Source organism: Glycine max, chromosome 13 (assembly GCF_000004515.6).
Source record: "Glycine max cultivar Williams 82 chromosome 13, Glycine_max_v4.0, whole genome shotgun sequence".
Classification (NCBI taxonomy): domain Eukaryota; kingdom Viridiplantae; phylum Streptophyta; class Magnoliopsida; order Fabales; family Fabaceae; genus Glycine; species Glycine max.
In genome coordinates this window covers 39,810,543-39,835,248 of record NC_038249.2, presented here as the reverse complement: position 1 = coordinate 39,835,248, position 24,706 = coordinate 39,810,543, and the positions used below count along the sequence as shown (strand labels likewise).

The window sequence follows — 24,706 nt, the reverse complement described above, 5'->3', positions numbered from 1 at the left end:
TAAAATTAACACTTAAGAGAGGAAAAGAGAGAGAATAGTAGATATAATAGGTAATATGATAGGAAGAAAGATAGAAAAAATAGATGTTAATATATATATATATATATATATATATATATATATATATATATATATATATATATATATATATTATATTTGGTATCCTTTTAAAAAAAAAAAAAAGAATACATATGTACTATATAGAAGTGTTTTATATAGCATCATTCTACATACATAATGTGCATTTGCACATAAAAAGACTAAGGATACGTCAAAATTATAATCAAGATTTAATGTAGGGAGCAAGCTTTGAAAAAAAAAACGTTTTAAAAAACGTGATGTAATTTTCATACATGGAAAGACAGAAAAGGAAAACTCATTTACAACAAGAAGAAATAATTCATAGATGCACTTATATAGTTGATTTATTTAATTGCTAGAATGACCCTATTTATATTTTTTTTCATTTTTTATGAGAAAAAAGCATAAATAATTTTCCAATGTCTTGTTTATTTCGAATTTTCAACGATATACGGTAGGTGAAAGAAGGGTATAAGTAAGCCAATGGCGGATGTTGGGTAGGGACATCATCATTAAGTAAAAATATAAAATTCAAATCTCAAGTCAACCCAAATATATGGTGGCCATAATTTATGTTTAAACCCCCATATTAAATTTAGAAGTCCTTCTCAAGAGTGAAGCCCAAAGTTGGTGTAAGATCTAGGGATGACAAAAAATTCGTTTTCGCAAATATTCGTGTAAAATCTTATGCACATGCCATTATAAGTCATGAATATAGTTTTTTTCCCCTTTTTCTCTTCTTATCTCTTTTCCAAAACATTGTTTTGAGTCTGTGTGACACAACACAATGCTCAAGTTGTTAAGGAATCTTTTAGCTGCATCTTATGGTAATTAAATATTTGGTTCTGCACATGTGTTCTGCTACTACCTGCGGTGAAGTTGTACCATACTACCATGTTAATCAATGAAAACAGCAATTTACTTATTACCATAGGTGTCTTCTTGGCACAGATGGTGATGGTAGGTACAAGTAGTAATCCTTATTCTAAATGGTTTCCAGAAGGAAAATTATAATTGCAACTTCAACAAAATTTCATGTACCCCTTTCTTTACGCTTATGGTTTTAATTTGATTAATTAATAGTACTTCATTACTACTTGTACCATGTCCGTTGGGTCCACCATCTTAGTGCCAGTAGAGAGCTAAATCCCTAAACTTGTAATTTCTCACTTTGGACTTTTCTAAATCGTTGACCCCGGGAAAAAAATAAATAAATAACTTTTTCCATCCAATGTCACATGGCCATTGAGGTACCTAACTCCACCATACATTTGTTTTATTTGTATTAAACCATTTGCTTGCAATTTTCAAAAGGCTTAATAGACTTGCAAAACAGACACTACCTCAGAAAAAGGTACTACAATCAATTTAGGAAATGCAGACTTTCTCCATCAGATATCAGGTCCAATGTGTTTAGGTTTTTCTATCCATGGGAATTCAAAGGTTTGAATTTTCAATGACCTAGTTGGAACTTGGAAGATTTTGGCACTTCCCTTTTTACATTGGTGTGGGAATTGGGATCTATTTAATGTTGGTATTTTATGTTGGGTGGCTCCAATACAATTTTATATTTGGTAAAAAATAACAATTGCTTTCTGATGTTTGGAGTTTATTTTTGTATATAACTAATAAGGTAAAAAAAAGTGGTCAGTCACCTAGCTTAGTGAATTTGCTCTTATGCAATTACATATTCTATACCGTGCCAAATGTATAATATGACTAGGAATCTCAGCTTAGCCAAATGGAAAGCTCGGATGTAAATGAAAGGAAAAGAAGCAACAACCAACCAAGTCTATGTCTACATTGTATAAAAAAAAGTCTATATCTACATTTATTAGGAGCTTGATAGGTATATGGAACTATTAACACATAGAGTGCCCCTTCAAGCATCAAAGAATTGGTGGGGTGGGACTATCCCATGCTTCCTACTATTCTGGCAGCTACCATGGTCAATCTCCTTTATTAAAATGCAGAAGAGCCATGGGGAAAGTCCTTTTTTCTCTTTGTTTCTTTTTTTTTTTCCTCCCCTCCCCTCTTTCCTTCTCCTCTCGTGTAAAATGAAAATTCTCTATACTTTACCAAAACTATGCAAAAAGAAAAGGAAAAAGAAAATTCTTGCAGCCTAGTTTCATTGCTGTGGTTATTTCCTCCTGAGTTAGGAAGAAGTCCTCCTAGCTGCCATGCCACTTAGAAAGAGGCATTCCACAAGGCTTTCTCACCTTCCCCACATCTCTTGTGAACCTCTTTGATCCTTTCAGCAGACCTGCAAATTCCACTGCACGTCCAATCAAATGAAGCAACACAAACGTTGCCTGCTTGTGCTTTCCATTCACAATCTGCAAGCATGACCAACTCAAGAATTTCAAAATGTTGACCATTGCTAATAAACAAACAAACCAAATAAATAATGATGTGATAATATAAAAGCTAAACTATTCACTTCATCCCTATACTTGTTTTCATTTAACGTTCATTCTTTATATGAAAAATAGTTTTAGTCTCCACAAATAGATAAAAGTTTAGTTTTGGTTTCTTGGTGCTAATACTAGAGAAACCTTTCTAACAGTGTAATAAACCCCTACGAAAAAATATGTAAAGATTAATTAAAGTTTTTTAGTACATACTACAGAAACTAAAATTTAAAATAATGCCAATTTTAGGAACTAAGTGATTAGTTTAACCTAATATAAATGATTTACCTACATAAGTCAATAGCATCTATAAATACAAGAAAAAATTTCACCTGGTGGTGTACCACAGCAGAGTCTTCGATCATCTATGTGATTCACATCAAGTCCAATAAACCAAGAACCTAGTGAGACATCCTCATTGGCATACTTGTGGAGAACGTGCCTGAGACAAAGAAATACACAAATAAGCAATCATGTGGATCACAACATTTCTACCACCATTTTAGTCCATAAATTTGATTTTAATTGTTTTTTTCCCCACAAGTGAGATGAAGCACTCACTTGTTATTTGAAATATATGTAGCCAGATCTTTTGAAATGGCATACAACTGTCCAGTGGCGTGGCGGAAGTACTTGTTTCCAGCCTCTCCAAATTTCCAGTATTCTGGTTCATGGTACCTTACCCCTCTGCAAGAAAGTGGCCAAGTAAGAAGCTAGAAGTGAAAGCATTACATATTTTTGACCCTTTCATGAAATAGCACAAGGATAAAAGAAAATTATTCTCACTTTTGAGAAAGAACAGGCCCAGATTTCATGCATCCAATGTACACACGCGGTTTTGATCGGTGTCTCACTAGAGTTTGTCCCAGTGTCGCTGAAAAAGGATTGAATAGGACATGCTAAGAAAAATATTTCGATAGAAATTACATGATGCATACTTAGTATGTATGGAACATGAAGCCATGGATGATGGTTAGCATGTGGAACAAGTTAAAAGAATACAACAATTTCAATTGCAAACTCCTCATTAAAGATTAGATTATTGAGATTGAGAAACTTTAAATACCTATATTTACATGAACATCGTCGTCGACTTTAATATAGAAGTCAGCATCCCATAAGTTAACAGCAGTGGCAAAGTATGTCTTTGTCTTTGCTGACAATTCAAGATATCCCTCAACATGATCCTGCAGAATCAAAGCACTAAGATTTGAAACCAGTTGCGTTTTTTTTCCACTATAAATAAATGTGATCATCCAATCTTGACAGGTGATTATTCAAGTAGTGACAACATGAGAGAAGGGACATAGGGGCAGAAACGGCAATAAGACAAAGAGGATCATTACCAATCTTAGGAAATCTCCATGCTTTCTATCTTCTGCTTCAATAGCCCTGTCTAGGATACCCCCTGATGTGGCACTGGTGAAAGAAAGAAAGCAAAATGTTCAATTTACAATTCATTCAATATAAATATGACTATCAGATAAACCACAAACAATAGTATCTGAATTAAATAGTATATTATACTTCTTGGATACATAAAAACAATTAAATGATGGCAAGAGAGTTGGCATTTATGCAATAAAGTCGTGGAAAGAGAGCTGAGAAAGCTTACCTATGACCAATTACAAATCGGATGATAATGCCCTTCTCTTCCTCTAATTTCTTTCTTTTCTCACCTATGTACCATGTTATCACAAGAATACATTACAAGAAACTACGGCCAATAAAGTAGACAGAAAAAATATACATATAAAAAAAAGTATAGCAGAAAATAACTAGGAAGCAAGGATGAAAAATCATGAAATTATGAACCTTGTGGCATCCATGTCTCTCGAACTGAGTCTCTTCTTTTTCTGCTGCTGAAAGCAGTGTTAATTCCCACGACCATTAGGTATCTTCTCCTACCAGATGATTCACTCATCTTGATATCTTCCGGTACCGGAGCACCGCCTCGAATAGACTCCTGAGCTGCCTTTGCCGCAGCTAATTCCATCTCCAAGTTTGAAATAGTTTTGTCCAGGGTTCTACATTCCATGCAGTTACACATGTTTAGCATGAAAAATAACAAAAAACAAAAAAAAACAAAATAACATTTCAAACAATGGTATTATAATTTATAAGTATAACTTACTGTATGGCATTTTGTGTCTTGAAAACCTCACTATAGATGCCTTTAGCTTCACCCTTCACTTCCTTCTCTAGCAACTAAGGGAAACCAGCACACAAACATAGGAATTTCATATGGTTTACATCATGCACGAAACATTAAATTCAAATTATACTGTCTTTGATAACTACCACGTAATTTTAGAAAGAAAGAAAAAAATGTAACAATGCTTACAATTCTTGAATTGCAACCCTCTGAAACTACATTCAATTTTTCAGCCTCCATAGCTGTTGTCCGTGCAAGTCCTTTAGGTTCAGGAATAGTCCACATCCTGTTACACATTCAAATTTCTCATAAGGACCACAATAACTGTGTAACAAAGTACCACTGTAGGTACATAAACATGCTACACGATAGTCAAATCAGAATCTGAGAACAAATAAATATGTCAAGTTGTTAGAGAAACTATGAACGTTGAATTACACTTGTTTAGTTACCTCACTTTCATGGATCCATCATGTGTTTAATATGATGAGCAAGGACAAAAAAAAAAAGATGCAATAAAAAAAAACTAAAGCACCCCCGAATACGTTGGACCATCACTGTTTAACAACAAGGCAGATCCCAAAATAAAAGATCCATCATCATTCAACGTTTCAACAACTCGTAAATATAAAAATAAGTGCTTCAGTTGCAACTACCGAGGGAAAGACTAAGAGTGCCAATCAATTATTACATGTCAGAGGTCTTCTTCACCATTGATTAGTGAGAATGATATGACACGGTATTATGATGTGCACAGTAACTAAGATAAAACAGTATTTTTTTTTCAACCTCAAAAAACATTATTCAAATAAAATTTTCTAATAGATGCGAACATCAATGATGAAAAATGAACCAGGACTTGTAGTGTTAACAAAAATTGACAGAGATTGAGCTGTGGCAGAGTGTTTTAAGAGCGGAATTGACAAATGACAAGTCATTAGAATTTAGGAGTCAATCATATAAAGAAGAAACGGAAACTTCAAGCGGAAAATTAAAAGTCTTAGGATCATTCATTCATACCAATCAAATTCAGATCCATTCCACGTCTTCTTTAAGCTTTAACATAAGACTGGTGATGATAAAAAATAGAGTTGACTCAAAAAAACTGAATTCATGAAAATTGTGGAGATTCATATATATAAACTCCGGAACTCAATACTAAACACTTGAAAACCAACTGAATTTGTTTATGTATTAGAAAGATCTGAAAATAGGAAATATAACATGAACAGGATCAAACAGAATCTAGAAAAGCTCTGAAGTAACTATGAATCAAAATTAGAAGACAGGGAAAAAAACAGAGAATTGATGTACCTGTTGGTGAAAAACATCCCAGCACAGAAGCATCCAATACAGAGAAAAATCATCCATTTCTGAGACATGACACTTTTAGGAAGCAGGTCTCCCCTGCTTTTCCAAGTCATTGATTTTTATATATATTTTTCAAACCAATCTTCCAAGTTTGCACTCAAAAGGCAAATACCATGTTCAAAACTATGAGCCAAATTGAAGAAACTGGAGAAGAGGCGACGAATGGTGGAGGAAAGGAAGAAAACTGAAATTGGGCAACTTGGGAAAGAAGGAGAAGATATGGGGCGGGCAGAGAACAGAGAGAGAAAGAAGAGGAATCAGAACAGAGAGGTGGTCTGTTTTTCTTTTTGCGCTTATTCTACTTTGTTTGTTCCTTTCTTTATCCTCTGCCACGGTATGCTATGCTTTGCTTTGTGTAATTGTGTAATTTTGTTTTCACTCTCTCTCTCTGGTTTGGTATGTGTGAGTGTGTGAGTCTTTGCAGGTAAGGGACGTTGAACAACACAAGTGAGAAGACTGACTTCCTAACCGCCCAGTTTTATAATAGCATATTACCAAACGGTCCCTGTCGGGGCCATCCTTAATTTAATGATACTTCAGTAACTGTTTCTTGCCACAGCCATCACATGTCCATCTCCATCCACACCCTTAAATGGACCAAGATGCTTTAAGACAATACCACTGTTATGTCATGTTATATATAAAAAGAAACACACGAAATTAAATCCACACATCTTATTCAAATAATAACATTCTGAGAGAAATATTATGTATTAAAAATATATTACTGTAGTTACAAACTATTATACACCATAAATTTATTCAGTTTTATAAAATTATCTTAAAAATCATAACAAAATAAATATATGATTAGATAATAACATAAAATAATTTTACATTATTAAAATATCATTATTAAATTTTAACCAATTTTATAATTATTATAAATAGATATATTATGTATTGATAATGTAAAATAAATTTGCAATGTTATTGGATCACAACTATCAAGTAAGTTTATTAATTTTTATAATAATTATTTTATACCGATAATATTTTTTATATTATACTATTTTTATTTTATTTTGATAATGTATGAAATTAAACTCTACATTATATTTTGTTTTTCTTTTGTAACATAATCTTATTGTGTTCTTTGTTAACGCGTGAGAATCCAAATTCACCATAAAAATTAGTACTTTTTATCTTGAAAAGAATTTTTTATTTGATATTTTTTTTGTCTGTAAAAAAATATGATTTTTTTTATTTGTAAAAACAAGATAAAAAATAAAATTAGTTTTTTATACCAAACGTTTTCTAAGTTTTATATTACAATAATTTTACATGTACAAAAAAATGTTTTTATCCTTTGTTATTAAATAATTAATATATGAGATTTTCTCTATATTTATGATATATATATATATATATATATATATATATATATATATATATATATATATATATATATATATATATACACGCACGCACACAAAATTCACATAATAAAATTATATGAAAAAATAGCATACAAAAATTAAAATGTTTTAAAAAAGAATTACTTTTATAACATATATTTCTAAAATATAAAAAATATTTTTTCCAAAATAATTAAATTTCAGCATGATTCTCCACTCTCTTCGCTGGCACTTTTTCTGCAGAATATGTGCCTTGGAAACCATCCCTTGACACGCGTTTATGTTCTTCCATGCAATTGATGGTGTCTAAAATATCATTCACTAATTGCTACTAGCTAGAACTTGATGCGAGGCCAAATGTAATTTTAAGTTTACTGCAATTTGGTACTAAAGAAACCATTGACCTTTATAATTACACCTATGTTAATGAGTTATTGTATATTGCTAACTATTCAAATGCAGGAATATATTGCGACAAGTTGTTATGCAACCTTGCCAAACACTTGAAAAAGGTTTCGTTCTTTAATTTTTTTCCCGTTTTGCTTTGAGTAATAAACATAACGTGGCTTGGTATCCTTGACAAGGACATGTGCATATTATCCGTGAATTTTGTTTCCTTTTTCGATTTTTTGAGATAAAAAGTTGATATGCTTAAAGAATAAAGAGCAAAGAGATAATGGACAGTGACCCAGTTAGAAAGGTTCCCACAATTTGCATGACTTCTTCATGTGGGCGTGATTTATTTTTCCGCAGTACTAAAAGCGGTAATTAAAAATTGAAAATATATACAAAAAAAATGACACTAGTAGTAGTAGTAATATTCAGTAAAAAAAAATGGATAATACGAATTACGAAGTGATTCTTTTTTCCCCCACGATTTCATTAATGTTTAATTTCAAATTCACAGGAATGGAAATGGAATCACTGTCAGACAAGACAAGCAAATGCATGCATGGGAACAGAGTTGGCTTTGAGGCCTCAGTGTTTCTCGTCTCTGAACCTCATTAATTGCCCGGAAACATGAACGAATCTTTTTTTAATATTCTAAACATTACGAATCTTATCTAGGATAGTTATTAATCTTGCACATTAACCAAGCCAAGCTTGCTTATAAGTTAACTAATTGTACCGCTAAACATTAGGCTAATCATACTCACACATATAGGTATATAGTACATCAACCTATACATTCTTTTGTTTTTCGGTCATCAGGTCTTAATGAGTCAGGATTAGCGAAAGTACGTACTATTTCTAAGCTTAACGAACCAAGGTATAAGAATTTCATCTTTCATCTCCGATACTTTACTTTGTCCTTATTATGAGAGAGATTTCTTTTTAGGGAAAAACAAAATAAAACATCCCTGTTTGAGATAGAGTTACTTATAGTTTGCTTATGAAGTACTAGTAGGACGAATATTTCGTTTTCAAATTAAATCTGAACTGTTCAATATAGTTTTAGAGTATGATTAGTTTCATATGATAGGAACACTAAAAATTGATTTTGATTATAGTATTTTATATATAAAATAAAATTACTTGGTTATTACTAGGTAAATTGATTTTGTTTCAAAATCTCAGTTTGATTAGAAGTATTAAAAATAGTTTTTTGGTTAGTACTGTTTAGCATTTTTTTTTATTAATTATTTATGTGTTTTTTTAAATAAAAGAAGTTCCATGCACTGAGTTTTTTTAAATAAAAGAAGTTCTACTGTGCGTCGAAGTATTAAAGAAAAACACTACTGTTCTATTTTAAATAAAAGAAGTTCCATGCACTAAGTTTTTTTAAACTATTTATGTTTTTTTACTGAACTATTTATGTATATAAAGCCATATTTACAGTTGTGTGTTATATGCTTGTTTTCATGATTAGATATTTCATTTTTTTTCTCTAAAATGAGAAATTAACTTTAGACAAACTAAATCTGAAAAACTTAATTTTCATGCCAAAAATAGAAATGCATGATTTGAAATGGCAATTTTTCTTATTATTATCTAAAATTCTTGCAAGGACTAAAAACTAGAAGTCTCCATAAGTACATTTTGTCAAACAAAAAAGAAACTAATACTCATTATATAGTCTTTTCTTTAATAATTAATATACATGTACTCAAATTAGAAATGACAAAGGAGTGTGTTTTTAATTTTTTTGTAATATGATTTAATGTATCAATTTTAGTATTATTTTTTTCTTAAACATTTATTATACTAATTATTTTTTATAATTGTAATCTTTTAAAAGATATTAAAAATTATTAAATATTATTCTTTTTATTTTGAATTTTTATATAATTTATTGTTTTATTATTTTATAATGATAGAAACTTCACAAAGCCTTGATGATTGAAGAATTAAGAAAACTAATGTACTTTAACATAATAAATAGAGAAAACGATCATTCCGCGAGCGAGTGTCATTCCATACATATATAATTTATCAAGGAAAATAGAATAGTAGTGTTTTTCTTTTTTCTTTTTCCACAATGTTTTGGGACAACTTTTATTATTTTCAATTTTTATGATTTTTTAATATTTATATAAAAGGTAAAGAATGTTAAATACTACTTTTGTCTTAATTTTAAGAAAAAATGCTAAACAGTATTTTTATGATACTGATTAAGAAATTAAAAAACAAAAAATATTAAAAAAATACAGTTCATTTTTTCATGTTTTTAAACAGAAAATTTTCTATAGCCTATACTACGATCAGATTTTCTGATTCCTGACTCCCCAGGCTTTTCGGAATTTGTGGAAAAATTGTCCCGCCCTAAAGTTAACGAGGTTTTTTTTTTAATGGACTTTTTATTATTCTGTGTGATATAGTATGGAAATATTAAATATCTTATTAACTATGAAAAAACATTTCAAAAAATAAATATTAAATAATTTGTATATGTTAATAAAAAAATTATAGTAATTTTTAAATTTTTTGTAATTTTATCATTTGTTTATAAACACATAATAAGGAATTCTACCCAAAAAATAATACAGTAATAAGAAAACCTTTTTAATATTCTAAACAAATCATTATATTGAGTAGCACTCGGTTAAAGACAATGGACACGTGACGTAGATTTAGTAGCACGCAACGTGGCGCACTCCTGTTGGATGGGACCCTTAACCTCGACATTAGTCACGTGACGTATTGCGTTTCCGACTCACGTGGGTACTGTAAAAGCGGAATCAAGTGACCAACATCACGAGGATCACTGACACGTGTCATGATTCGGTGAAATCTCACGGAATCTGACGTTTCCTCAACCAATGAAAAGGAGACATCCCTTGACATACGGAACACATCTTCGCTTTGTGCGTCGAGGTCATTTTCGTCATTCCGTCTACGCAAAAAGGTACGTACTTGGATGACTCCTAAAGTATTGGGATAATTATTTGCCTTCGAAAGCATACCTTAGCTTATGGGACATTTTGCTTCCAAATATGTTAACGTTGGAGTTTATGAATGTACCAAGATTAGATTAGATTAATTATAGTTCTGATCCAACCATGTTCATTGGTTGGAATGGACTATATGAAGAGCTTACTACGTTAAACGTTGTAGTGTTCAGTGCTTTCTTTCTTTAGTGTTCACAATCAGGGTGGAATCAAATGGTTCTTTAATTTTTTTATTATGAGACGTCATAAGATTTGTTTATTTTTCATTAAACATCTTTAAGTTTTCAATTATACGATGCTTGAATATTACACAATTAAGATTCCCAACCACATCTTTGTTATTGAGGTACATGATAGGACGAGATAAAAGATTTTTTTTAAAATATTTCCAAGTAAATGGATATTACCCGGTCACACCAGTACGTAAGTAAACTATTTATAATAAGATTATTTGATTTGATAGTACAGTGCTCACATATATAATTTCACTTGTAGCTTTTTTAATTTTATAAAATAAAAGTGAAAGCACCCGTTCAATTACTTGTATTTTAATTTGCTTTTCTATTTCTGTGGACAAGAAGATCTTTCCTTTTTTTCACTGTTAATAAAAAAATAAGGCTGTATTTGTTCGGCCCACTAATAATATCCCAGAACACATGACACTGAGGAGGGTGTTAAATCCTACCTTACTGTCAGCACTCAAAACTCAAAAGCTAAAGAAATCTTTACTAAGAATATCATCCAAAATATGCTCATAGAATTGTCCTTTATCATCATATTTCCAATCTCCATCAAGCATTGAAAACCTGTTTGTATTTAATCCCAAACGATGTTTTGTTGAAGGGAGAAATTTTGCTTAATTTGAAAATTTCAATATCTAAATCATGTAATTGTATTTAATCCCAAGATGTGTGTGTGTGTTTCTTTTAACCATGCAGTTGCTGATTGCAGAATATATAAAACAAACAGATCTGAACTTGTTTCCGCACTCCAGGATCTATTGGAACGTCCATATTTTGCTTGCTTACCAAAGTATATCAAACTATTTTTCGCAAGTAAAAAATTCATTCATAATAGAATATAGAGATATTTTAATTCCTAGACAAACAAGAAAAAACTAATAATATTGTTTAATAGTACATTTTACAATACAAAGGCAACAAACTGAAAACCAATTTAATGAGAAGAGAACCAATTTAATTACCATGACCTAACTTTAATGAGATCTAAAATAAATTTAACACAGCCTCAATGGGGTACAAATCAAATCGAACAAAAAGCTGAAAAGTGAAAACCATAAAATCTGCCATAGTTCTGGAGTTTACTCCCCTTCACCAATCCCCCTGTTTTGCATAAAGTGATATCCAAACTAATTAAATAAGGTGTCCTTCATTCACTAAACATGTTCATTATCTCTTCTCAAAGTATGTGATCACATGCAATTTAGAATAAAACAGATCAAGGGTTTATCAAAATTAATTTTGCGGTCAAACACTAATTAAGATATTGGACAAAACTATATATATAATATAGAAAACATCCTTTTTTAAGCTCGATTATTATCTCAGGCGCGCCATATGATGGGAGTTAATGTGCTCCGTTATGTGCATGTTGTTATTTGTTAAATTTAAGTAACTAATGATTACATGAAGGGGCCAATACGAAGTTTATGTGCAGTGATGCATGTGGTGCAAAGCATGAAAGCACGTTAACAAGACAGAGTAGGGTAATGAGGAACTCCATGCATGTGATGTGGTTCAAACTAGTTTGGATACTTGTTTCACATGTTGTGTATTATAGGGGCAGGGATGTGGGGAACATTTAGATAGAAAGATTATAAAAGTTAACTGCCTTATAATTTCAGCTGCATATGCTACACATAACATTCCAGCTTGTCATGGCTCACAACTTAGTGGTGAAGAAAAATCTATTATTTTTGTGGGTCTCCACCCTCGTGAAGTCAATTTTTTTTTTCAAGAAAAAATAACATTAGCTGAGGAATTAGCAAAAGTCAATAATTTCAATAATAAGTCTGGCTAAGTGCCTAATGATGATTCTACAGAAAAAAAAAATATCTTGTTAAAGTTAACATGACATGAAGTGAATCTTGAGTATCACACATCCACTACCTTTAAATTTGCTTTTAAACGTATTTTGTGTAATTTTTTGGAAAATCATTAAATTTTCAAAATTTGATGTCTGATGATATTATATTAATAATCGCCAAATGAAAGATTTTTTTGGTCATTCAAATGAATCAATTTAATGCCGGTAAATAATAAAATGAAACAATTTAGATTTCAATACTTGAGAATTGACTTTTCAAAAAAAAAACAACAAAGACCAAACAGAGGCTTGCTAAAAAATAAACAAAAATAGATAGTAGATAAGTCAAACAGTTGACATTTTGATTTCCCTTAATTTTAAGACATCTCGATAGAATAAAAACAATATGTCGAACTGATGTAAATTTTAAAAGCATGAATTGGATAAAATACTGACTTATAATTTGATAGTAAATTTATTTTTTAAAATTACTCACTTGTGTAAACTTGAAGGCATTTGTCTCGCATGACACGACAAGAAAAAAAATGAAAAATAGTAGCATCACAAATTGTTAATATAAAATTTAATCATTTAAAAAAAGTATGGCTAAATTTTTTTAATTTAATCAAGTTCATATTATGTATAAAATGATAAATTTATTTTTTTGTTTACTATTAATTTAAATAATGCAATTAAGCTTATTGAGACAAAAAAAAAAGTGTGTGCAAATATCACACCATCCGAAACTGTTATATTGATCTAGAAAGTGTTAATATATTCTTCACTTTATTCAAATAATTAAAATAATTCATCATTTAATAAGCTTTTGTAGTGGTTAGGTATTCTTAGACTTGTATCCAAGGTTAACATGATAATTTTCCTAAGAAAAACGCGATAATTAATACTAGTACTTTTGTGTGAATGACTTATCTTTGTTTCTTTTTGAACTAATAGAAAATATTCATGTCTTATCTTGTTTCATTAATTAACTTGATTTTGCCTGAGGTTAATTTTAACAAGTTCTAGTTTTATAGTTTAGACTCAGTGTGTTTTGACAATGGATTCGAGTTATATTCTAGATAACTTTATCCTAATCTGGTGTCTTATATATTTTAAAATAATTGTGTAGTTGCTAATAATATTTTTATGAACAATACTTTGCATGATACATCGTTATATTTATATTGATATATATCATTTGTTTGTTCTTCAGTTATTTTAATGATAAATGTGTAAGATAATTAAAAAATAGATAATGATGAGAGATTTAATTGAAAAAATAATAGTTAATATTATTTTAATTTAAAAAAAATAATGACAGGAGAAAAAAATATTTTTTCCTAAAACACTGACACTTAAAAAAGAATTGAACTAGACAACTTGTGTAAAGATAGAAATCCTAAAATTGGATCACACCTTTGCAGTTGGCGTCCCATAAATAACAAATCACGTCCCTTTCCTGCATGATAGACTTTATACTTACAGTTAGAACAATTAACACTTAACAGAGTGGGACCACTCATGTCTTACTTGTCATTATTAGTAAGGACGAGAGGACAAGTTAAGGAGTTTTCAAAGTTTGAATGTAAATTTTTTTAATACATTCAAATTTAAGTCAGTTAAATCTTCAAACTCATTAGAATAAGACATGCTTTAAGATTTAAAAAATATTTATAAAAATAGATTAATAATGATACTCAAAATTACGTCTTTATAAGAAATGAATGAATTTAATTTTTATCAACTGAAAAAACTTTGTAAGTTTAAATTTTTATATTGTTACTATTATCTGAAAAAAAGTTCTTATTTTTAGAGGTTTAATTTAACATCAAATTAAATATATTTTTTGCGATGCTTCCTGTGAGTTAGGAATAACTTATTTAAAAAAAAAATCTTAAAAATAACTGATAGCCATAAGTATAATTTGAATCTATAAAAACTTTTTCAAAAGTCCACCTATTGTTGAAATTTATGGTTCATCTTATCTTATGAGCGAGATTTGGAAAACTAATTTTCCCTTAAGTTGAAACTGCTTGAAAGTGACGCAATTGGCATCTACGATCTACCTGTGTGCAATCAATGAAAAACATAAGAAAGAGAAGTGTCGAACGTGATGATTTCAATTCAATCCACTAGACTAGAGAACAGTAAATTAAATTAAATTAATTTGTCCACGGGGGATGGAGATGAAAGTGTGGACATAGTCAGAGAGATCTAGTTCTAGAGATACCTTACGTACTTAATTGCTTGTAACATGATTCTTCTGTCACTTTTATAGTACGATACGACTAATTCAAATTCTACTAGTACCACTTCATTCTCTTCTCAAGCAATCCAAAGCTGCCATTGCACGAGGCAATACTAATTGTAGGTTTCTGTTGCCTTCGTGCTCATGCTTCTGTTTGTTACAATAACAATACTTTCGTCTTTGCCTCACACAATCTCAATAGCTAAATCATTTTTCCTTTCTTTCTCCATAAGTGAGTCAGAGAGGTTATGTTTATGTACCCCCTCAAAGGGAATTAAATATATCACAAGTGTTAGAATCATAAAGGTTCCCAATATTTTTTTTTTTTTTTGAATTAGGATATTCATCAAATGGCAAAAGCTAAACACTAAACTCTAAGATATTAAGATTTATTTAAGAAATTAATATCTTTTAATAAATATTTTTTATATGCACAAGTTAAAAATCAAACTCCTAATTACATACTTAAGGTTCTCAAACGTTTAATATTAATCAAAGGATTTTAAAGATATTTTCTTTCCTATTAGCTACTTTAGGGCGACCATTCTTCTACTCTTTAGTAATAACTAATGATACTTTTTTTTAGCAAAAAATGGGGCTTATGATCAAAGCATGATTGTACACGTTGCTCGAATCAAATTGCGCTTCTTTTTATCATAGATTGTGTCATTTCTGTGCTAAGAGGAACTTTTCCCTGAACCATGATTCTATCTTATAATATTCTACCATAAACAAATATGAAAGAGTACTGAAGGGGGTTCTAGGACCCACTAATTAAAATTACTCAACAGCCAAAACTTTTTTCAGATATGTTAATTAATTTATAATTTAAGAAATAAAGATAACTAGGTTGCATTGCTTTAACATGTTCACATTCATGGGCCAAACACATCCCAAGTCTAAAGTCTAAACATCTGGATGGTTCTTACTTTATGGCTTAGGCATCGCATAATAAATAAGATTATAGTTCAACAAACCAAAGCCACCCAAAGTATTGACAAAAAGGAAATCCTTATATTACAGCACTATATCTTATTCCTTTATTTATTCTCCCATTGTTGATATGATGAAAAAAATCAACAGAAATTAAATTCTTGTCTAAGAATATGATTTTCAAGAAATATTTCATATTTATCCCTGAACTAGAGATAGGAAGACACCATTGATTTTCGGGTATATTAAAGTATTTGATTAAGATAAATAAATCAGGGTTATCATTAGTCTTTTAATTTATGTTTTATACAAAATAATTTTTTATTTTATATAATTATTTAAAAATTATAATAAATATATACCTTTTTGTATTATTCAAAAATGACATAAATATTGAACACCCTTAATTTTCAAGTGGTCAACGTCTTCTCCCATTGCACCATGCATGTACATGTACTCACTTGGTGCCGCAGAAACGGGGTCATTCTTCAAAATCTCCATCCCTACCACATTGATAGGGCCATAGTGCATTCATTCTTATATTATAACTAGGGGCAGTATTGTAAGGACATTGGCAAAGTTAAATTGAAGTGAGAATAATGAAGAAATGAATAAAACGCAAGGTCATTATCTGTCACTACCATGAATGTGTAGGGCATTTTTCAATATATGGACCTTCACCTGTTGCAACGAATCATTTTTAGCATATTATGTGTCAATGGGAAAGAAGGATGTTTTTTCTCTCTCTTTTTTTTCGTGTCTTTCTTTTCTTTTTTATGTATGGCAGTCCTTAGTGGTTGTCATACCAACTAATTAGTGTTGGTCACATGTGTTGAAAATATGAAATATCTATGATGAATTAAGGTCTGAGTAGGTTGTTGTTGCTGTTATTTTTTTGTACAAAGACTACCAGTAGGTTGGTAATATTTGAAGTTATATTTCTGTTTAAGAAAAAAAATCCATAATTACTTGGGCAAGAACAATAAAGATCATACTCAATAGATATTAACAAGAGAATCTGTGTGAGTGTCAAATATCTGTGTTTAATTCCTATGGATAAAAAAATATTCAATAGATATTTATATACTCATTTCAATTTATTATTCACAATTTAATTAAATGAAATATTTTTATTAATGTATTTTTTCTTGCTACATGTAATTTTTTTTTCTTTAGAAACTGGTGAAACAAAAAAAATTAATACTAAAATTAATTTTGAAAAAAGAAATAATAAATAAACGAAAGAATATTGGTTGAAAATGAAACTTCTTACTCATTTAAAAATATATCCAGAGACATTTCAAATCCTAGATATAAAATATAATAAATATATAATTATAAAATTATATGATTGTGTTTGTGTCTATTACGTGTTTGTAAAAGTCATGGGAATAGGTATGGAGCAATAATCAGACATTCATTCATTTCCACATACAAATTCGCCTAGGCTTATATTCAAACTATTTTAATTGATGAAAAATTATTTAATCATTTTTTTTGGTACAGAAAAATTTAAGAGATGGAGTGGTACCATCATATTAGATGCAGAACTTTGTTTCAGTCCACTCTACCAATCTCTTAGAATTATTTAAACATTTGCATACACACAAATATATTATATATTTAGTGCACTCCTTTTTCTTACAATTTCACTATTTAGTTAATATAAACTAAGTACATTGGTTTGAGCATTGCAAATATGCAATAAACGGATATTACTTAAGCATCAGATACACCATAGACCGGACAAATATAATTTAAAGAAAAATTGAAAGAAGTAAAGAATCATAATTTTAGTTTGTATCGTTTACATTACATATTGTAGTGCATCTATGGCTTATCAGTTACATTTACTTTCTGTTTGGATCAGAAATTTCAAAATTTTAATAAATTTGAATTATTTTGATTTTAATTTCCTTTATTTTTTAAATGTTTTATTTGGATAAATTAATTTAATTTTTTTTAATTTTAAATTCTTTGTTTGGATAGGACAATTCAATTTCCTTTTTATGTAAAATTTCAATTTTATATTTTAAATAGATAAAATTTTAATATTAAACTTTATAAAAAAAAACATAATCTAATTTTGAAATATTAATTAAAAATATTTTTCAATTCTTAATAATTTAAAAATACAAAATATTGATAATTTTAACTATGATTGTTTTGTCTCATCATAACCAGTGATGTTTTTAAATCGATATCAACCAAGGCTATTTTTTAGTCGACATCAAATAGGGTTTTTTTTTTCAAAGTATGCTGAGAATATTTGTTAGTTGACGTCAGCCGGGTCTATTTTTCAACTAACGTTGGCTGAGTCTATTTTTCAGCTGATGTTGGCTAAGTTTTTTATCATTTTCTTTGGCCGACACCGGTTAAGGTCTTTTCGAACGACACTGACTAAGGTTATTTTTAGTCAACGTTGGCCTAAAAAATTCTAGCAGGCGTTGACAAAAAAATCTATCCAATATCAGCTAAAAAATAGCTTGGTCGATGCCGACCAATAGAACCTACCTGATGTCGACCGAAAAACATCATTGGTCAATGTTGGCCAAAAAATTCCTAGTCAAAGTTGGCTAAAAAATAGCCCGAGCTAATGTTGGATAAAAAAGCCTACCCAACATTGGCTATAATATAGCCTTGGCTGATGTTGAATAAAAAATAGTCCTGACCGATGTCAACCGAAAAAACTCTAGTGGATGTCGACGGTAAGAACCTAGTGGATTTCGACTATAAGAATCTAGTTGATGTCGACTAAAAATAATCATGCTCGATATTGGTCAAAAATACCTAGATGGTGTTAACAGAAAAAACTCTAGCCAACATCAACAAAAAAACCTAGCTAATGTGGTTAAGAAATAGTGATGGCTGATGTAAGCCAGAAAATCCTAGTCGATGTCAGCAAAAAAAATCTTAACCGACGTCGGTTAAGAAAATCTAGTTGACATCAACTAAAACACCCTAGCTAACATCGGCTGAAAAATAACCATAGCCGATATTGGCTAAAAAATATCTTTGGCTGATGTTGGCTGAAAAAATTAGTTGACGTCGGCTGAAAATTCCTAGCAGGTGTCTACTCAAAAGTTAGTCATGACCAATGTTAGTAGAAAAAATCTAGTCAATGTCGACCAAAAAAATCATTGGTCACATCAACTAAAAAACCTGGATGACAACAACCAAAAAAATCCTTAGCCGACGTTAGCAAAAAATTTCCATGATTGACGTCAGTGAGAAAATAACCCTAATCAACATCATCTAAAAAAAATCCTAACCGATATCGACAAAAAATAATTTTGGTTGACATCATACAAAAAAATTTTGACCGAAAAAACTTCGGCTAACGTTAGTGAAAAATAACTTATGTCGATGTCGGTCGTATAAACTTTGGTCACCTGCAGTTGCGAGTGTTGAGCGAGAAAGAGTTACGAGCAAGAACGTGAGTTAAAATGAACATCTCCGGAAAAAAAAATCAAATTCTATATTTTTTTAGAGAATTTGAAATCTCACTGTTTTAGTCAATCAAAATTATTCATAAAAATATCAAAAATTAAATCTTTTTTCAAATATTTTATGCAAATAAATTATTTTATCATGAATCCTATTAAATTCCTTAAAAAAATAAATTTTTCTGCTAAATTGCTCAATCCAAACACACTATTAAAGTACTAGTCGTGTAAATTAATATGATGCAAAAAGATTATGAATCTAGCCATGATACTCGATACTCTACGTCATTCAACATTTAAAAACGATATATATATAAACTCAGCTTGATTTAGTCTAAGCATTGAATTGAATTTGAGAGTATGCACGAATAAAAAAAACAGAAAAATTGACATTAAAGCAATTCCAAGAAAGGTTTTGTATCCTTTTTCTGTCCTCATACTCATCTGTGTTTGTGGAAGGTATCTTCGCAATGAGATGTGACAAATTATTATACCTCAACTCAATCTTTTTATTTTCTTTCACATCTCATCTCACTGTGCCGACAAACTACATGAAGTGATTTTCAAACACTAATCTAGTAAAGTTTTCTAATCCAAGAAGGTTCATTCATTGAAGGAGAAATCATCATCTAACTTTTTTCTTTTTTCCATTGTGGGGGACAAACACATAATAATCGACATATTTTAATTCATAATTGACATATTGGTCATCAATTCACAGTTCATGAGTAAGAGGTCTTATGTCACTGTAACTTGTGCTCCAAATTCAACTATGACTATGAGGAGGTAGTGAAACAAAAAAAGCCTCTTTCAATTTGCTTACAATTCCTCTATCATAGGGGCTCTTAGAACCCACCTAACGATGTAGGAAATTCTCATGAACAGTCTGCAATAGCTAACAACAAATTAAAGTAAAATAAAACAGTAAGCATCTATTTAAAATATTAAATTTTTAAATAGAAAATTTTAGTATTGGTTAAAACAAAATAATATGGTGTATTGTACCATCCCCTCCCCTAAAATTTTGCACACCAAAAAATATTAATTTTCAGTTTTGATATTATATGTGATATTGTATATAATGGTGTGCTCAACTTCATTTGCTTTGTCTCTGTCGCATCTTTCAAATTTTGGTCATCTTGTTCTTCCACTTCCAATTTCAGTTGCTTCACTTTCCATGTCCATAAGCGAAAACAATCAACTTAACTTCGGAAACTTAATCAGTAACCAATCTATTATTATTATTGGTTAAACTCACTCTGGTTATTTAATATCTATTTATATTCTATAAATTAAAATATACAATGGGTGATGTTATTATTTTTCTCACTATTTTAATTAGGTATTTATGATATTTTCTTTTCTTTATTTTGGAGTTATATTTTAATATAATTGTCGAAACTAGACAAAAATTATCTTCAAATTATCATTCTTTTATAGTATTTATTGTATACTTAATTTCTTAATTCCTTAACTGTTTTAATTTAAAAATGAATTTATATAACAATTAAAATTATTTATTAAGAATTGAAAATATTATTTATATATTTTAAATTATTAATTATATAAAAAAAATACTAATTACTTTTGCAAATTAACTCCATTTTAAACTTTTCAACTGACGCCCATTAGTGTTGTACACATGTTGACATGTTGCCTTTACCACTATAGCCCACTACTACATCCATAAGTAAGAAAACGGGAGAAAATGGGCTATTGTATCCAACACTCCACTATTACATTTCGTATCAAAAAGTCCAGTTCAAAATGTAAATTTGTATTCCGGAATAGACTTTTGAAAATGAAATAAAAAGTGTAAGATACAATAATGAGAGTGCAGGAGAAAATGCTATGTGTTTTTGTTTTTAGAGGAAGTTTTTGTTTGAACTCTCCCTGATTTTGTTCATTCAACCAAGTTATAATAATAGGTAAACAGATGATAACTTTTGTACGCTACCTGTTACTCTTCTCTCTGGGGGTGGACATGGGTCGATTTGTATCAGGCCCGTAACATTTTTTTATGTGATTCAATCAAATTTTAAATAATTTGGATTGAATTGAATCTTTTTTAGTTTAACTTTACAATTTAATCTAAATCAATCTGAATATAATCAAATTGAATTGGATTATCAAATTTATCACTATAATAATAATAAATTAAATAGAAAAGTGATTCTAATAGCATTTAATAGATTTAACTCAAAAACTATTTTTTAACTACTAATCTAATCCTTTCAAAAAAAAAACTACTAGTAGTCTAATTTTTTTAGGGGACTACTAGTCTAATATAAAACATTTTTAATTCCAACTAAAAAATTAAATCATGTCTTATATTATATTTATACTAAAGCTTTTAGTATTAATGAGTAGTCTTAAATTATTAAAAAAATACAACTAAGTTGGGCTAGATTAAAAAGCCCAAACTCTAAAGGTTAAAATAAAAATAAAAATCTATCATACATATTACAAACTATAATATATAATAAAATTATTTACTTTTATAATAATTATCTTAAAATTACATGATTAATGATTTATAATTGGTTGATAATAAAAAATAAATTTCCCTGAGATTGATTGTATTACTCTGATAAACACTAACATTTTAATGTATACAAAACATTGTTTAATTTGAATTAAAATACTTGTTTAATATCATATTACTATGTACAACAATTGTTAATAAAGATGCCAGAGAAAGAAAAATAACGGAAACATTAGATTTGCTAAACATCAGCAATTTAGGAGGGGACGGGGGGAGTTAAAACATTAATAAATATGGAATAGAAAAGGTAATAACGCATGATTTACTATCTATATTCTACACCACTATCCCAAATCCATCATCTCTCTCCATGAATACTATCACTTCAATCTACCAATTTCTAGTATTTACTACATTTCTAAGAGCAGAATACTAATTAATCGCAATTAAGTATCACAAACATATCATATGCTACATATTCTACAATGCTGAAAACCACTTGATGTAGGGATGGATATCCATGCATCTTTATGAAGCTATATGCTGCAGCAACATATCAGAAGCATTGGAAGACAGTTTAACCTGTTACACAAACATCAACTAAAGAATGGACAAATTATCTGTGTGAAGTTACTCGTCTATTCAATCTATAACCATGTCCTGAGGTGCTTAGTTTGGCTATAAGCAATTGACTCTCCCCTTGCACCATCCATGTTTAACTAAAACCTCCATAATGCAAAACTAACTGAACAAATTCATTTGATGAGTAAAACCATGTATCAGATGTCAGCAGTGAAATGACACCCAGCATCTTGATGTATATAGTAACTATAAGGAAGTTTAACAATTCATTTGTCCAAAAACATTACTTGCCAATTTGGCAAAATGCCCACAAACACAACAAGCTCCAAATATCAAGCTGTCATTCAGAAATCTCCAGCAACAGTTAATTTCTTCATCAATCAAACTGCTTGCAGAAATAAATGCATGTGGCAGCCGGCGGGTAACAACAATGTGCATAGAAAGGATTTAACAAAGACCGAAACAGAACAACAAAAAATGTATAAATTAGAAAACAGATGAATTAGACCTCTAAGTCTCTAACCTAAACATTCCAAGTATAGCTTTAACAATGAGTAGACAAAAAAGCAAAGTCATTCAATCACATTCTTGCCACCAGAGCAAATGCATTACAAGAGACATAAATAAGTACACCACAAATCACATATTGGTTTACCACATTAATAATGCCTTTGAAACAGAACAATAAACACTCGTTGAAACACAGTAACTCCTAATTGAAACAGCAATAGAGTTAGCATTAACTCATCACAGCACAAACAATGAAATATAACATCAATAAACCCTACCTCCCAAACCATTAATCAAACAGACAGTATATTAATGCCAGAAAAGCAAGCAAATTCACGCATAATTGAATCCTCAAGATAGCTATTTCCATGTTTCAACGGGTATTCAAACGAAATCAACACGATAGGCAAATCAGTAACGCAAACGGAACCACAATTAAAACCGAAGAAACAAATACGCAATAGGAAAATTAATTTCACTTTATTAATTTCAGGTCTATCTGAATAAGTTTTTTTTTTTTTTCACAGAATCAAAAACAATAGTGCTACACCTGCACATCTAAACCGCTCTACATAGTACATCCAACAAGAGAAGAATAATCGAACAGTTTTTCTCTTTTTTGAGAGAGAGAAAGGATTCAATTGACGACGAGAAGATCGTCGATGACGAGATCGGGCGAGTCGGCGGCGGGATTGACGGGAACGAAGAGGATGGACTTGGCGGCCATGAGCTTCTTCCGCTGCGGGCAGCGCGGGCCGTAGATCCTAGCGAGGAAGAACGGGAAGCCGGTATCGGCGGCGGTGGCGGTGGCCTGAGGCTGGTTGGAGTCGGGGAGCGGCGACGGAGAGGGAGGGCGGTGGAGGGAGATCTGGTGGCGGAGGAGGGAGTTGAGGCGGTGAGATCTGGCGCTGATGCGAGAGTCGCGGATGCGGGCGAGCGCGCCGGGTTTGAGGTACTTGTGGAAGGGGTGAGGGATGCTTGGTCTGGTTCTGCGGTTCATGGCGAAGCGTGCGAATCGAAGAATGAAATAGAGAGAGAGAGGGTTGAAGAAGTGCTAATAGAAAGAGGGATGAAGATTAGGGATTTTAAGGAAAAAATAGAGCAAGAGAGAGGCGGGAAAGACAGGGAAAGAGCGGGGTTGGATGAGCCTTTCAAAACCACAATACAGACCCAAGGAGGCGGGATTTTTCGTTTTGCCTCCTGTCCGACCCAATTATCTTTTTTTATTTTCACTACACTTCATTGCTTGGTCGCATCAGTCTCTCTCTTTTTTTTTTAATATTTGTCTTTATATATATATATTTATAAATTTAAATATATTAATTATAGTATAACTTTTTATCCCATATTAATTATTTTATAATTAAAATTCATGATGAATACATATTTGTAAATGTATAAATTATGTATCAATTAGTCTTTGATCAACTAAGACTAAAGGATCATGTATCTTGTCCATAGCTGATCAATTGAGTCTTCACTTAACTTTAAGCTTTTTCGTAATTGTACATTCAATAATGAGGGATTATATATTCCACCGATCGTTAACCAACCAAGTCAGTGGACTCCATGAGGGAATTCACTCAAACATTGATAGACTCCTAGATGGCTTAGCCACCTAATACTAACTCTTGCCCACTATATACGATCTTAATGCAACTACCCTAGTGTGCATGTGTAGAGATCTCAAA

The 24,706-nt window shown here is 30.5% G+C and overlaps 2 protein-coding genes across 2 annotated transcripts; both read right to left on the bottom strand.

Annotated features, from left to right (window-relative positions):
- Window positions 1–1,858: 1,858 nt before the first annotated feature.
- Window positions 1,859–6,627, bottom strand: LOC100810613 (probable beta-1,3-galactosyltransferase 2). Its single transcript, XM_003543341.5, has 11 exons — window positions 5,962–6,627; window positions 4,837–4,933; window positions 4,627–4,700; window positions 4,308–4,519; window positions 4,108–4,171; window positions 3,839–3,911; window positions 3,559–3,679; window positions 3,279–3,366; window positions 3,054–3,179; window positions 2,825–2,934; window positions 1,859–2,417 (listed from the first exon to the last, which is right to left on the bottom strand). The coding sequence occupies exons 1-11, from the start codon at window positions 6,069–6,071 to the stop codon at window positions 2,269–2,271; spliced, it is 1,224 nt and encodes a 407-aa protein (XP_003543389.1). The 5' UTR covers window positions 6,072–6,627; the 3' UTR covers window positions 1,859–2,268.
- Window positions 6,628–23,476: 16,849 nt separating this feature from the next.
- LOC102662688 (uncharacterized) lies at window positions 23,477–24,220 on the bottom strand. Its single transcript, XM_006594837.3, has one exon. The coding sequence runs from the start codon at window positions 24,013–24,015 to the stop codon at window positions 23,653–23,655; it is 363 nt and encodes a 120-aa protein (XP_006594900.1). The 5' UTR covers window positions 24,016–24,220; the 3' UTR covers window positions 23,477–23,652.
- Window positions 24,221–24,706: the final 486 nt, after the last annotated feature.